At 43.5% G+C, this 12,293-nt stretch overlaps 1 protein-coding gene across 1 annotated transcript in view; it reads left to right on the top strand.

The window, feature by feature from the left end:
- The window catches only part of LOC136378509 (zinc finger protein 791-like), a 131,620-nt gene that overhangs the window by 85,499 nt on the left and 33,828 nt on the right, over nucleotides 1-12,293 (top strand). The window contains 1 exon segment of the mRNA XM_066345508.1: nucleotides 11,961-12,087. Within this exon segment, the coding sequence (XP_066201605.1) occupies nucleotides 11,961-12,087 (127 nt within the window).

Genomic DNA, 12,293 nt, shown 5'->3' with positions numbered 1-12,293 from the left:
AAAATGGAGCCAGACTCATGATTACCTATGGTGAGGTCACTTTTAAGAGTGTGTTTGTGAAGCAGGGTCACAGTTCTGTGAGTGGCCTGCTGCCTTCTGGTTAAACAAGGTGTCCCCGGAAAGGACAGATTCAGGCCCATTGCCAAGACCACCGTGACTCAAAAACTGGGCTGCGGCCTCGTGTCACTCAGCCATGATGGGGCGGGGCCTTGTGGCTATCCAATCAGGGTAGTTCTTGGTAGTTTGTGGGGGCGGCGCTATGGTGATGGCATGCATGAATGGTGTGGACGGTGTGAACTGCTCGGTAGTGGATCCTTGCTTCTGCGGCGTTCTGCTTACTCGCTTGCTTCTCTTAAAGGACTCAGGTGGCTGCGACTTACTCTGAGGTTGTGGCCTGCACTTGCCACGCGCGTGCGCGCGAGGGAGTCGAAAGGTGGAAGGGAACCCCTGAAACCGAGAAATGGTGAGTGGGCGGGGCGGGTGTGAGGAGCCGGGGATGAGAAGCCGGTTGGAACCAGCTGAAGTGGAACACGGCCTCCCCAGGTCACGCCGGAGTCTGCTGACCGGATTCGGCCCAGAGACGAGTGCCCTCCTGGGCGCGCGCGCTGCATGTGGCTCTGCCAGCACCGTGCTCATCGTCCGGTTACCTAGATGGTGCGGTGACCTCGGGAAGGATCATCGGACCATTGTCACTCGGACTCCAGGGTTGTGCGTGGAGAGCTGTGCTCTGTAGGGTCCTAGTTCCTCTTTTCTCCCTAAGGCGCTTGTTTTCTGCTCACTTTTCCAAATCTTTAGGAAGTACAGCGTCAACTCCTTGACCCGTCCCCAGCCTTGCTCTTCCTAGCGCTGGCAGTTAACCCTAAATTTCCGGATCTTTCCACACATTCCCAGACGCCATCTTCCCCTCCCCATTTCATCGCATCACTATTAACTCTGCCCTCCGCGGTACAGTTCAGACGGACACAGTATTTTGTTTATCATTGATCTAGTGTGCCAGGGGTGGCTCTTTTCAAAGATGTAGTTTTCTGTACGTTTTACCTGAGAGGGAAGCAGGGAATAACCGCTGCCCCCCCCCCCCATCTTCCCTGTGGGAACAGGCATCTAATGGGGAGTCGACTGGGTGGATGCTCCTCCTGGGAAACTCCTGGGTGATCTGTGCCTTCAGCAGTTCCAGGTTAGTTTGCCTCTCTCTGCGTTTGTCACTTTGAAAAGATTTATTTACTTGTATCGGTTTTTCAATAAATTAAAATTTTTTTAAATCACTTGTGCTTGGGGTACAATAAAAAGTACTACATTTCCAACGAGGCAAGAAAGAGGTGAATTTTAGAAAAATATATAAGTATTGCGTACATTAGTTAAAATTGTTTCCCTCCCTCCATGGGTGTCGGTAATATGCTGATATCTGTTCTTACCTTTTGGATGATTTCAAATGGTATGTCAGGGCTTAGATTTATGAACATCTAGAAGTGTTCTAATGGGATTGTTTACAAGTCAGTTTCCTTTTTTTTTTTTTTTTTTACATAATAATTAACCGACATTCATTTCTGATAGAAATAGGTACTTGTGGGTTTCCTTGTTGAACTATTAAAAGGCCTCTACTACTTTCTTTCCTGCTTACACATAAACACTAGATTTAAGTGATTTTGCTGGATTCTTGTACCACTGAATTCATATCCTTTATAATTGTCGATCCAAAACTTTGTGACTGGGGAGCAGAGGATGGAGACCAGCGACTCTAAAATAAGCCACTCCTCTTGAGGGGCAAAGAGAGTTGTCTTAGGCCTAGCCGTTTTTTTCAGGTTTTTTTTTTTTTTTTTTTTTTTTTGTATTTTTCTCAAGCTGGAAACGGGGGGAGACAGTCAGACAGACTCCTGCATGCGCCCGACCGGTGCACCTGGCACGCCCACCAGGGGCCATGGTCTGCCTACCAGGGGGAGATGCTCTGCCCCTCCGGGGCATCGCTATGTCGGGACCAGAGCCACTCTAGCGCTTGGAGCAGAGGCCAAGGAGCCATCCCCAGCGCCCGGGCCATCTTTGCTCCAATGGAGCCTTGGCTACCAGAGGGGAAGAGAGAGAGAGAGAAAGGAGGGGGGGTGTGGAGAATCAAATGGGCGCTTCTCCTATGTGCCCTGGCCGAGAATCGAACCCGGGTCCCCCGAACGCCAGGCCGACGCTCTACCGCCGAGCCAACCGGCCAGGGCCAGGTTGTTTTTTACATCCAGGAAGTGTGTTCCCTCAGAATGTAATGTGTATATTGACAAAGTCTGTAAGTACCACATGCTAACCCGTTGTGCCAATGGAGAAAGTATATGAAGGTCAGGAATTCTGTCTCCTGGACAAAAGCTCTATAAATTTGGGAATTCGTTTGGGTCAGACCCTTAAACTGAGTCAGGCTGAAAAGTTCCTCACTTGTGAGAAGGGAAGCCTGGGGGAGGGAGCATTTACATGCTTACAGGGGAAGGGAGGGTGTATGGAGCTCCATGTTTTTTCCTGGGGCTGCTCAGGTGTCACCTATGGTCCTTCCTCCAGGACTAACCCACTTTAGAGGTTCTAGCTCAACCAGGAGTGTCAAGACTCTAAGCTTGGGAATGTGTTTAACTTTCTGAATGTGGCTTTTCTTTTTAAGTGCAGGCTGTTTATCTGAGCTGATTTTAAAATTTGCATTTCTTTCCTCTAGATATCTTTATCTGTTGAATATATCAGTCATTTAACTGTAGTTTCTATTTTATTTTTAGTGAGAGGAAGGGAGGCAGAGACAGACTCCTGCATGCCCCAGACCGGGAGCCACCTGGCAAGCCCATTAGGAGGCGATGCCCTGCCCATCTGGGGCCCTTGCTCCATCGCAGTGGGAGCCGTTTTTAGTGCCTGAGGTGAAGGCCATCCAGTGGTCCTCAGCGCCCACGGCCACTCTCTGTAATCGAGCTATGGCTGTGGGAGGGGAGGAGAAGAGAGAAAGAGAAGCGAGAGGAGTAGGGGGGGAGAAGCAGATGAGCACTTCTCCTGTGTGCGCTGTCTGGGAATCGAACCTGTGACATACACACGCCTGGCAGGGCTGATGCTCTACCACTGAGCCAGCTGGTCAGGGCTTAACTGTAGTTTCTTTTGGCAATACACAATTTTATTTCCTGTATGAGTATGTAAGATTTTTTACTTCTTGGGCTTTGAAAATGTAAGTTAATTGAAAAATAAATGTGTAAGAGAGGAAAATCTTGAAACCAAGCAGAATTTTTGTTTCATTTTAGGCAACAAAATTAAGTTCTCAGGCACATTTTTCAGTTTAAGATCATTTTTTATATGGGTGTGTTCCCTAAAGAACTTTGATATTTAAAAGGCTTTACGATTCTTTTTATTGATTTTAAAGAGAGAGAGAGAGAAACATTGATTTGTTGTTCCACTTACTCATTCATTGGTTGGTTTTTGTATGTGCCCTGGAGCGGGATCAAACCCACAACCTTGGCATATCGGGAGGACTCTCTAACCAAATGAACCTACCAGGACAGGGCCATATACTATTCTTAAGGCAAATGACTTTCTATTTGAATTGATAGGAGAATAACAACCCAAGTTTATGTAAACCTTTGAAAATCCTAGTAGGCTTCAAGGAGTAAAAGTAAACACCTAAACTACTCGCATTTGACAGTCCCCAGTGTGAAATAAAGTGGAGATACAAACTATGTCTCTTTGCATTTCGTTCAAAAGAGATCTGAAGATTTTTATATTTTATGGTTTGCACTTTTATACTCATCTGTGTTTAAAGAATTAGATCTTAGAATGATTTTCTATATAGAAAAGTTAAAATTAAATTTAAAGGAATAAAAGTTGGTTAAAAACAAACTATTAAATAGTAGAAAGTAGTATATATAAATTTCTGTTTATTTTAACTAAGTGCAAATGAAGGATAAAAAAATCACTAGATATGAAATGCAGAGACTTCCATTTTTTCAGAGCATTTTAGGTTTAAAGAAAAATTAATCAAAGTTCCCACTCTCCGACACAGTTTGCACTTTTTGTTTTGTTTTGTGTTTTTGATTTTGAGTGAGAGAAACAGAGAGAAGGATAAACAGGGACAGACAGGAAGGGAGAGAGATGAGAAGCATCAATTCTTCATTGCGGCACCTTAGTTGTTTATTGATTGCTTTCTCATATGTGCCTTGAATGGGGGAGTATCTCTAGCAGAGCAAGTGACCCCTTTCTCATGCCAGCGACCACGGGGTCATGTCTGTGATCGCACACTGAAGCCAGTGACCTGGCGCTCAAGCTGGTTTCGAACCTGGGTCTTCAGCGTACTGTGCCAACGCTCTATCCACTGCACCACCGCATGGTCAGGCTTATATGTTTGTTTTTTTTTTCATTTTTCTGAAGCTGGAAACAGGGAGAGACAGTCAGACAGACTCCCGCATGCGCCCGACCGGCACGCCCACCATGGGGCGACGCTCTGCCCACCAGGGGGCGATGCTCTGCCCATCCTGGGCATCGCCATGTTGCGACCAGAGCCACTCTAGCGCCTGGGGCAGAGGCCAAGGAGCCATCCCCAGCGCCCGGGCCATCTTTGCTCCAATGGAGCCTTGGCTGCGGGAGGGGAAGAGAGAGACAGAGAGGAAAGCGCAGCAGAGGGGCGGAGAAGCAAATAGGCACTTCTCCTGTGTGCCCTGGCCGGGAATCAAACCCGGGTCCTCCGCACACTAGGCCCTACGCTCTACCGCTGAGCCAACCAGCCAGGGCTTGGCTTATATGATTTTTAAATAAGATAAAATACTGAAACATAATTGTTGAGTAGGTATCTACTTTTCACTTCCTATTTCAGAGAAACAAAGATAAGTTCATTTTATTGATAAATTTGTAGTACTACCGTAATTTTCGCTCCATAAGACACACTTTTTTCCCCCAACAGTGGAGGGGAAAATGCCTGTGCGTCTTATGGATCGAAAAATAAGGTATTTTATTAAATATTTTAACACACCATTTGGTTCAGAATTGTTTTTTTTCCTCCTTAAAACGCTAGCAGTGAAAAAAAAAAACAATACCCTAGATATGTCTTTTAGTCAGGTGCATCTTATGGAGCGAAAAATACGGTAGTTAAAATATTAATTTTGGTAACTAGAGACTTGCCTGTATTAATTAACTTTAATACAAAGTATTATTCCAGAGCCTGAAAAACTTTTGGGTTAGTTTCTGTTATATATCTTAATTTATATGAACACCTGATTTTTAAGTTGATTAAACAGAGCTTCTTACAAACCAATTTTTTAAATATACTCTGTAGATACATATCTACATATAGATTCAGGTGCAACCAGAAACCTGATAATTTTTTGTTGTTTTTTTTTTAATTTTTTTTTTATTCATTTTAGAGAGGAGAGGGAGAGACAGAGAGAGAGAGGAGAGACAGAGAGAGAGAAGGGAGGGAGGAGCTGGAAGCATCAACTCTCATGTGCCTTGACCAGGCAAGCCCAGGGTTTCGAACCAGCAACCTCAGCATTTCCAGGTCGACGCTTTATCCACTGCTCCACCACAGGTCAGGCTGATAATTTTGTTTTTAAAATTTCAGCTGCCTGGCCTGTTGTAGTGCAGTGGATGGAGTATCGACCTGGAACGCTGAGGTTGCTCGTTTGAAACTCTGGCCTTGCCCAGTCAAGGTACATATGAGAAGCAACTGCTATCAGTTGATGCTTCCCACTCCTTCCTTCTCCCTTTTGCTCTCTCTTCTCTCTATCAAATCAATAAATAAAATGTTTTAAAATTTTTTATAGCCATTAGACAGAGACAATAAGGCAAAAAGTTTACTAATTTATTACAGTTGGTATAAGTTAAATTTATTTGTTCAGATGGCTAAGGCTCTTACTATTTTTAAAGAAGACTTTTTTTTTAATTAATTTTTTTTTCAAGTAAGAGGAGGAGAGACAGTGAGGCAGACTCCATCGTGTGCCATGACCGGGATCTACCCAGCAACCCCATCTGGGGCCAATGCTCAAGTACCAAGCTATTTTTAGTGCCTGATGCTGATGCACTCCAACAGAGCTATCCTTAGCACCTGGGGCCACACTCGAACCAATCGAGCCACTGGCTGCAAGAAGGAAAGAGAGAGAGAAGCAGATGGTCACTTCTCCATGTGCCCTGACCAGGAACTGAACCCAGAACATCCATACCCCCAGCCAATGCTCTATCCACTGAGCCTCCGGCCAGAGCCTTAAAGAAGGCCCTTTAAGATTTGTATTTGTCCTTGACAAACACTTTTTAAGAAAACAAGCACAGCGTAAAAGTGGGTGCTGCTTAGGAGAGGGAACCTTTTTGGTTACTTTACTTCTTTAAAAGGCTCTTCTTTCCATTTTTTTCCCCTTTGGTTTGTTTAGTCTCAGGCAGTTGTGGACTGTGTTGACCTTTTTGATTATCTTTAGGAGGACTTGGAGAGTTGGCTCAGGAGGCTTTAAAAATCTTTTATTTAAGTGGACCCATGCAGTTCCAGCCTGTCTTGTTAGGGTCAACTGAATTTTTTTCAATTCGTCTCTGTCCCTTCTATCATTGCTGTCATTTGTTTCACCTATCCATAAGCTATAGTTATTGAATACATTTTTACTATTACTAACTTAAATAAAGTGGTCTGTCAGATTAAATATTATATTTTATGTAATACTGGTTTGGTGGTAATGAACTTCTTTAGCTTTTTCTCTCCTCTCTGGGAGGCTCTTTATATGTCCTTCAATTCTAAATGATAGCTTTGCTGGGTAATCATGGTTGTAGGTCCTTGTTTTTCATGACTTGGAATATTTCTTGCCAATCTCTACTAGCCTGTGGATTCTGTTGAGAAATCAGCTGACAGTCTTATGGGAACTCCCTTCTAGGGAGTTCCTAAACTGCTTTTCTCTTGCTGTTTTAAGATTCTATCTTTAACCTTTTGCATTATAATTATGATGGATTTTGCTGTGGATCTCTTTGAGTTTATCTTGTTTGGGACTCTGTGCTTCCTGGACTTACATGTCTATTTTCTTCACAAGGTTAGGGAAGTTTTCTGTCATCATTTTTTCAAATAGGTTTTCAGTTTCCTGCTCTCTTCTCATCTCTGCACCCCCATGATGTGAATGTTGGTACACTTGACGTTGCCCAGAGACTCCTTACACTATCCTCTCCTTTTAGTTCTTTTTTTTTTTCTTGTCTGATTTTTTTTATTGCTTTCTATATTTCAAATGGCTGCTTTTGCTCTACTGTTGATACCCTGTAAATTCTTCATTTTAGTTAGTTCTTTTTTTTTCTTTTACAGAGACAGAGAGTCAGTGAGAGGGATACATAGGGACAGACAGACAGACAGGAAGGGAGAGAGATGAGAAGCATCAATCATCAGTTTTTCGTTGTGACACCTTAGTAGTTCATTGATTGCTTTCTCATATATGCCTTGACTGCAGGCCTTCAGCAGACTGAGTAACCCCTTGCTCAAGCCAGCAACCTTGGGTCCAAGTCGGTGAGCTTTGCTCAAACCATATGAGCCCGCGCTCAAGCGGCAACCTCGGGGTCTTGAACCTGGGACCTCCGCATCCCAATCTGACACTCTATCCACTGCGCCACCGCCTGGTCAGGCTCTTTCATTTTTGATTGGTTCTTTATTATGGTTTCTCTGTCCTCACTAAGTTCCTTGAGCATCCTTATAAACATTGTTTTGAACTCTGTATCTGATAGTTTGCTTGACTCCATTTCATTTAGTTCTTTTTCTGGAGATTTCTCCTGTTCTTTCGTTTTGGACATGTTTCTTTGTCTCCACAATGTAGCTGCTTCCCTGTGTTTGTTTCTGTATGTTAGGTAGAGCTGCTTTGTCTCCCAGATTTGATAGAGTGGCCTTGTGTAGTAGGTGTTCTGTAGAGCACAGCCTCCCCAGTCTCTTGGGATGGGCATTCCAGGTGTACCCCTTTGTGGCATGTGTGCACTGTCCTCTTGTAGTTGAGCCTTGAATTATTATTGGCATTGCTGGGAGGTATTGACCCCCAGGCCTATTGGCTGCAACTACAGCGGAGGAGCTGCTGTGCAGGAGTTGACCCAGTGAAATATGACTTGCCTCAGTGGGGTTTTGGTGCTTACTGAGTTTGTCTCTTGAATGTGTTGCTTGTAGAAGTGTTAGAGTTATAATCTGGCATGTTCTGAAGCTGTCCACCAAGTGCACTGGCTCTGGGGCCTCCCAAGAGGTGCAAGGTCAGCCACCATGATGTGCAGAAGGCTACTACTAGAGCTGGACTTGGAGGTACCCAGGAGAGGCCAAGCTGTGAACTAAGGACAACTGCTGTTAGTACCAAGCCTGGGGCCACTTGGCGAGAGGTACAGGTATGCAGAAACCAGATGCTGCTTATTTGAGAAATTTTAGCAAAGTCTGAAGCATGAGGCAAGACAGGCGGTTTGTGTGGAAAAGCCACTGGAAACAGCTTGGGTGGGCCCACAAGTTAGCTAAGGCAGGGTTTCAAGGAATCAACTGGGTGAGGTGAACAGTTTGAGCCAGGTTGATGGAAACTCAGCTTGTCACCCACCTGTTGCCTCTGTGGGGGAAGGGCTCTGAAAAGGAACAGTGGCCTCTGCCAGCGCTTTTATCTGGCAGAAAGCTGCCCTACCCCGTAGATCTTGCTTCGATGCCAGACTCTCCAGTTCCTCCCCATATGTCCTTGGTTCCTTTCGAGCTGCTACCCCAGTGCTGGAGCTCAGAGGGAGTCAGTCTGCCGAAGTCTGTGTCTGGGCCCTTTAAGAGGAGCTGCCTGGGATCCCAAAGCTCTCCTTCTCACTCAGCCATAATTCCCAATGGTTTTTACAGCCAGAAGTTATGTAGAAGTCTCTTCTTGGCACTGGAACCCTAGGCCAGAGGCTTGATGTGGAGCGGGGACACCCTTGCTGCTCAGGGGGATCCACTGCAGCCCAGATATCCCTTCCAGTTTTAAACTGCCACACGTGGGTGTGGGACCAGCCCATTCTGTATCTCCACCACTCCTACCAGTCTCCATGTGGCTTCTTGAAATTCGTAGTTGTAGGATTTCCAGCCAGCCAGATTTAGGAATTCAGAATGATGGTGGTTTTGTAGTTCAGCTGCAGTTCTGATGTGGTTGTGGAAGGGCTCAAGTACCGTGTTTCTGCCTCAGTCTTAACTGGAAAGCAATGTGCCGCTCTCAGCCCCGTGGTTCTCAAACTTTCTGGTCGGGGCGCATTTAACATCCTACAAATAACTGTAGGCGCACTATTTACATTCCTGAGAACTATGTTATAATAAGTCAAATATTAAAGAAAAAATATATAAAGTCCAAGCATGCTTTTATGGTAATTAAACAAAATAAATAAGACAAAATTAAATTTATTCTGACATTAAAAAACTTTTATGTTACATTTTTTGAGTTATGCTTTTTAGAATTCGTAGAAAAGAGGGGTTAAAAAATTAAAAACGACAAAAAAGTTATCATTTTATATATAGAGATACATTCTTAGTAGGATTTAGTAAATTCGGCAAGTCCCAGCGCTATAGTGTTAAGTTTTTTCATTTTGTGTTTATGAGAAACATGAGCCTGATGTGTCCTAGAGATTTCTTCAGTGTTTGGGCGTATATTTGAAAGGCAAACTCTCATTTCCTCGTCAATACATTGAAGAATTCCTTTCTTTTACTCTTGTGTTGATGGTAGAAAATCCTAATTCACATAAATAGGATATTAAAATTGTAGTAAAATATTCAAAGCTTTTTTAGATATTGCCACATATTCTTCTTTTATAGAAATCCAAAAGGCTTCAAGAGACAATTCCTTATATTTAATTATCAATCCATGATCAGTAGATATAGCTGCCAGTTCTTCTTCTTCTGTTAATGTTAAACCAAAATCACAGCCCTGGCCGGTTGGCTCAGCGGTAGAGCGTCGGCCTAGCGTGCGGAGGACCCGGGTTCGATTCCCGGCCAGGGCACACAGGAGAAGCGCCCATTTGCTTCTCCACCCCTCCGCCGCGCTTTCCTCTCTGTCTCTCTCTTCCCCACCCGCAGCCAAGGCTCCATTGGAGCAAAGATGGCTCGGGCGCTGGGGATGGCTCTGTGGCTTCTGCCTCAGGCGCTAGAGTGGCTCTGGTCGCAATATGGCGACGCCCAGGATGGGCAGAACATCGCCCCCTGGTGGGCAGAGCGTCGCCCCCTGGTGGGCGTGCCGGGTGGATCCCAGTCGGGCGCATGCGGGAGTCTGTCTGACTGTCTCTCCCCGTTTCCAGCTTCAGAAAAATGAAAAACAAAAAAACAAAATCACTTGAAGCCTCCATGAATGGGTTTCTAATCCAATTGTATTGTTCAGTGTTAAATAATGGAAAATACTATAAATTAAATTCTGCCCATCAGCCTTCAAGTCCTATTTTATTTACACTTAACTTTTGCTCACTTCCAGAATTGGATTCTTCAATATCACGCTTCTTTTTGAGAAATCTATCTATTTTATTTGGGTGTATTTACCTAAAAATAATATAATAATGTGTTAATAATAAATATAATAATGATGTGTTAACAAAAACAGTGGTATTTCTGTAATGAAATGGTATAATAGAGTAACTATATTTATTTTTATATCTGGGCACAGGCCACAAACCAGTGCAGCTAGTAATTCCAGGTCCCGAGTGGGAACAGTACAGAATTAAGAAAATATGGGGTCAGGAGGGCCCCGTAATTACTGCTGGCAAGAACAAAACACGCCCCAAAACTGCATCTTGCTTTATTTATAGGGCAAAGTGGGCCATTAGCAAATCACTGAGATCTTTGATCATGTTTCCAAGGCAACCCAAGAATTTTACCAAGTGCAAAACCCCCACCATACATATCATCTTGACTTTACACCAAACAAAAGATAGAAGAAACTTACCTCCAGTCTTTCCGGGGAACGTGTAAACAATCCAGCACCACAGCTTAACAGCCTTTTGCAAACTAATCAGGCAAGTGAGGTGGGGGATTGGGCACACTGTCAGCTACAGCCAATTTCCCACACCTCTGTTCCCCAAAAATCTAAACTCCAAAAATCCTGTTGGTTTTTTGGTTGCCAACAGGCACATATTTCTCTGGAATACTAAAGGACGCACCAGTGCACCCTGGCACACACTTTGAGAACCACTGTCTTAAGCTGTTCTCCCAGGTCAGCAAGAGCCAAGGTACACTGCTAGGTTTGACTGAAAAAGCTCTTGTAGCACCTTGTCATCTCAGTATTTGTGCTAGAAACTGGTCTGAAGCAGCCCTGAAGCTCATGTGTATAGGGTCTTTATGGAGGTCTAAGTTATTGTGCCTTTTTAATATGCCATATAATGTTAAATTGAGCCCTAACTTCTGAATAATTTCCTAGTTTATGAAATAGGACAGAGAATGGGTAAACGGAATCTGTGATAAATGTTATGAAAGTTGGAAGTATTACTTCTTCCCAAGAATATTTTCATTCAATCAGCTGAATTTGGATACTTCCAATGGCCTGGAATTCTTCAGGCTGAGATGGCAAGCTGATACAAGTTGTTACAAGTTGGATTTCAACAGGCTGCCTGGACTCCTCATCTTTGATGATGGGAGTAGAAGAAAAAGCTTTCAATTTTTCAGTTTTTTATTTATTAATACTTCAGGTAGATTTGACCCTGTACATCATGAAGTGCTGACTTAAGTGGTAGGTAATAAAAAGATGAGTTTTGATGTGCTTAAAATTTTTGTTTCATTTGGATAGCATTTCTCTCATTTCTCCAAGGTGCTGTGGACCCTGCCATCAGAGAGTAATAATACTTAAAGTGATCACAGCAAAACTGCCTTAAAAAGTTGCATATATTCATGATGCTAAATTTATGAGTGTATAAGTGTGGACAAAGTAAGTTTCTGATGACCAAGACACAAATGTTTGGAGACCATAGGATCATATGTAACCTTCCTATAAATTGAGTATAAATCCTGATAAATCTCTAGAGCTGTCAGTCTCGTGCATCCTACTGTATACATACTTGCAATGTTTTAGGACTCAGTGACCTTTGAGGATGTGGCTGTGAACTTCACCCTGGAGGAGTGGGCTTTACTGGATCCTTCACAGAAGACACTCTATAGAACTGTGATGCGGGAAACCTTCAGGAACCTGGCCTCGATAGGTAGGGATGACGACAATCCTTCATTTGTGAATTAGAAAATAAGTATTTTTTTTATTATTGCTTTCCCTGCATTCCAAAAGTTTTGATATCTTGTATTGATATCTCATTTATTTCTATGTATCTTTTGATCTCAACTTTTATTTCTTCCTTTACTCTGTCATTTTTTTAATAGCGTATTGTGTATTCTGCACATATTTGGGGTTTTT

Source organism: Saccopteryx leptura, chromosome 1 (assembly GCF_036850995.1).
Source record: "Saccopteryx leptura isolate mSacLep1 chromosome 1, mSacLep1_pri_phased_curated, whole genome shotgun sequence".
Lineage (NCBI taxonomy): Eukaryota > Metazoa > Chordata > Mammalia > Chiroptera > Emballonuridae > Saccopteryx > Saccopteryx leptura.
The sequence above is the reverse complement of the archived record's forward strand: the minus strand, read 5'-3'. Positions and strand labels throughout refer to the sequence as shown.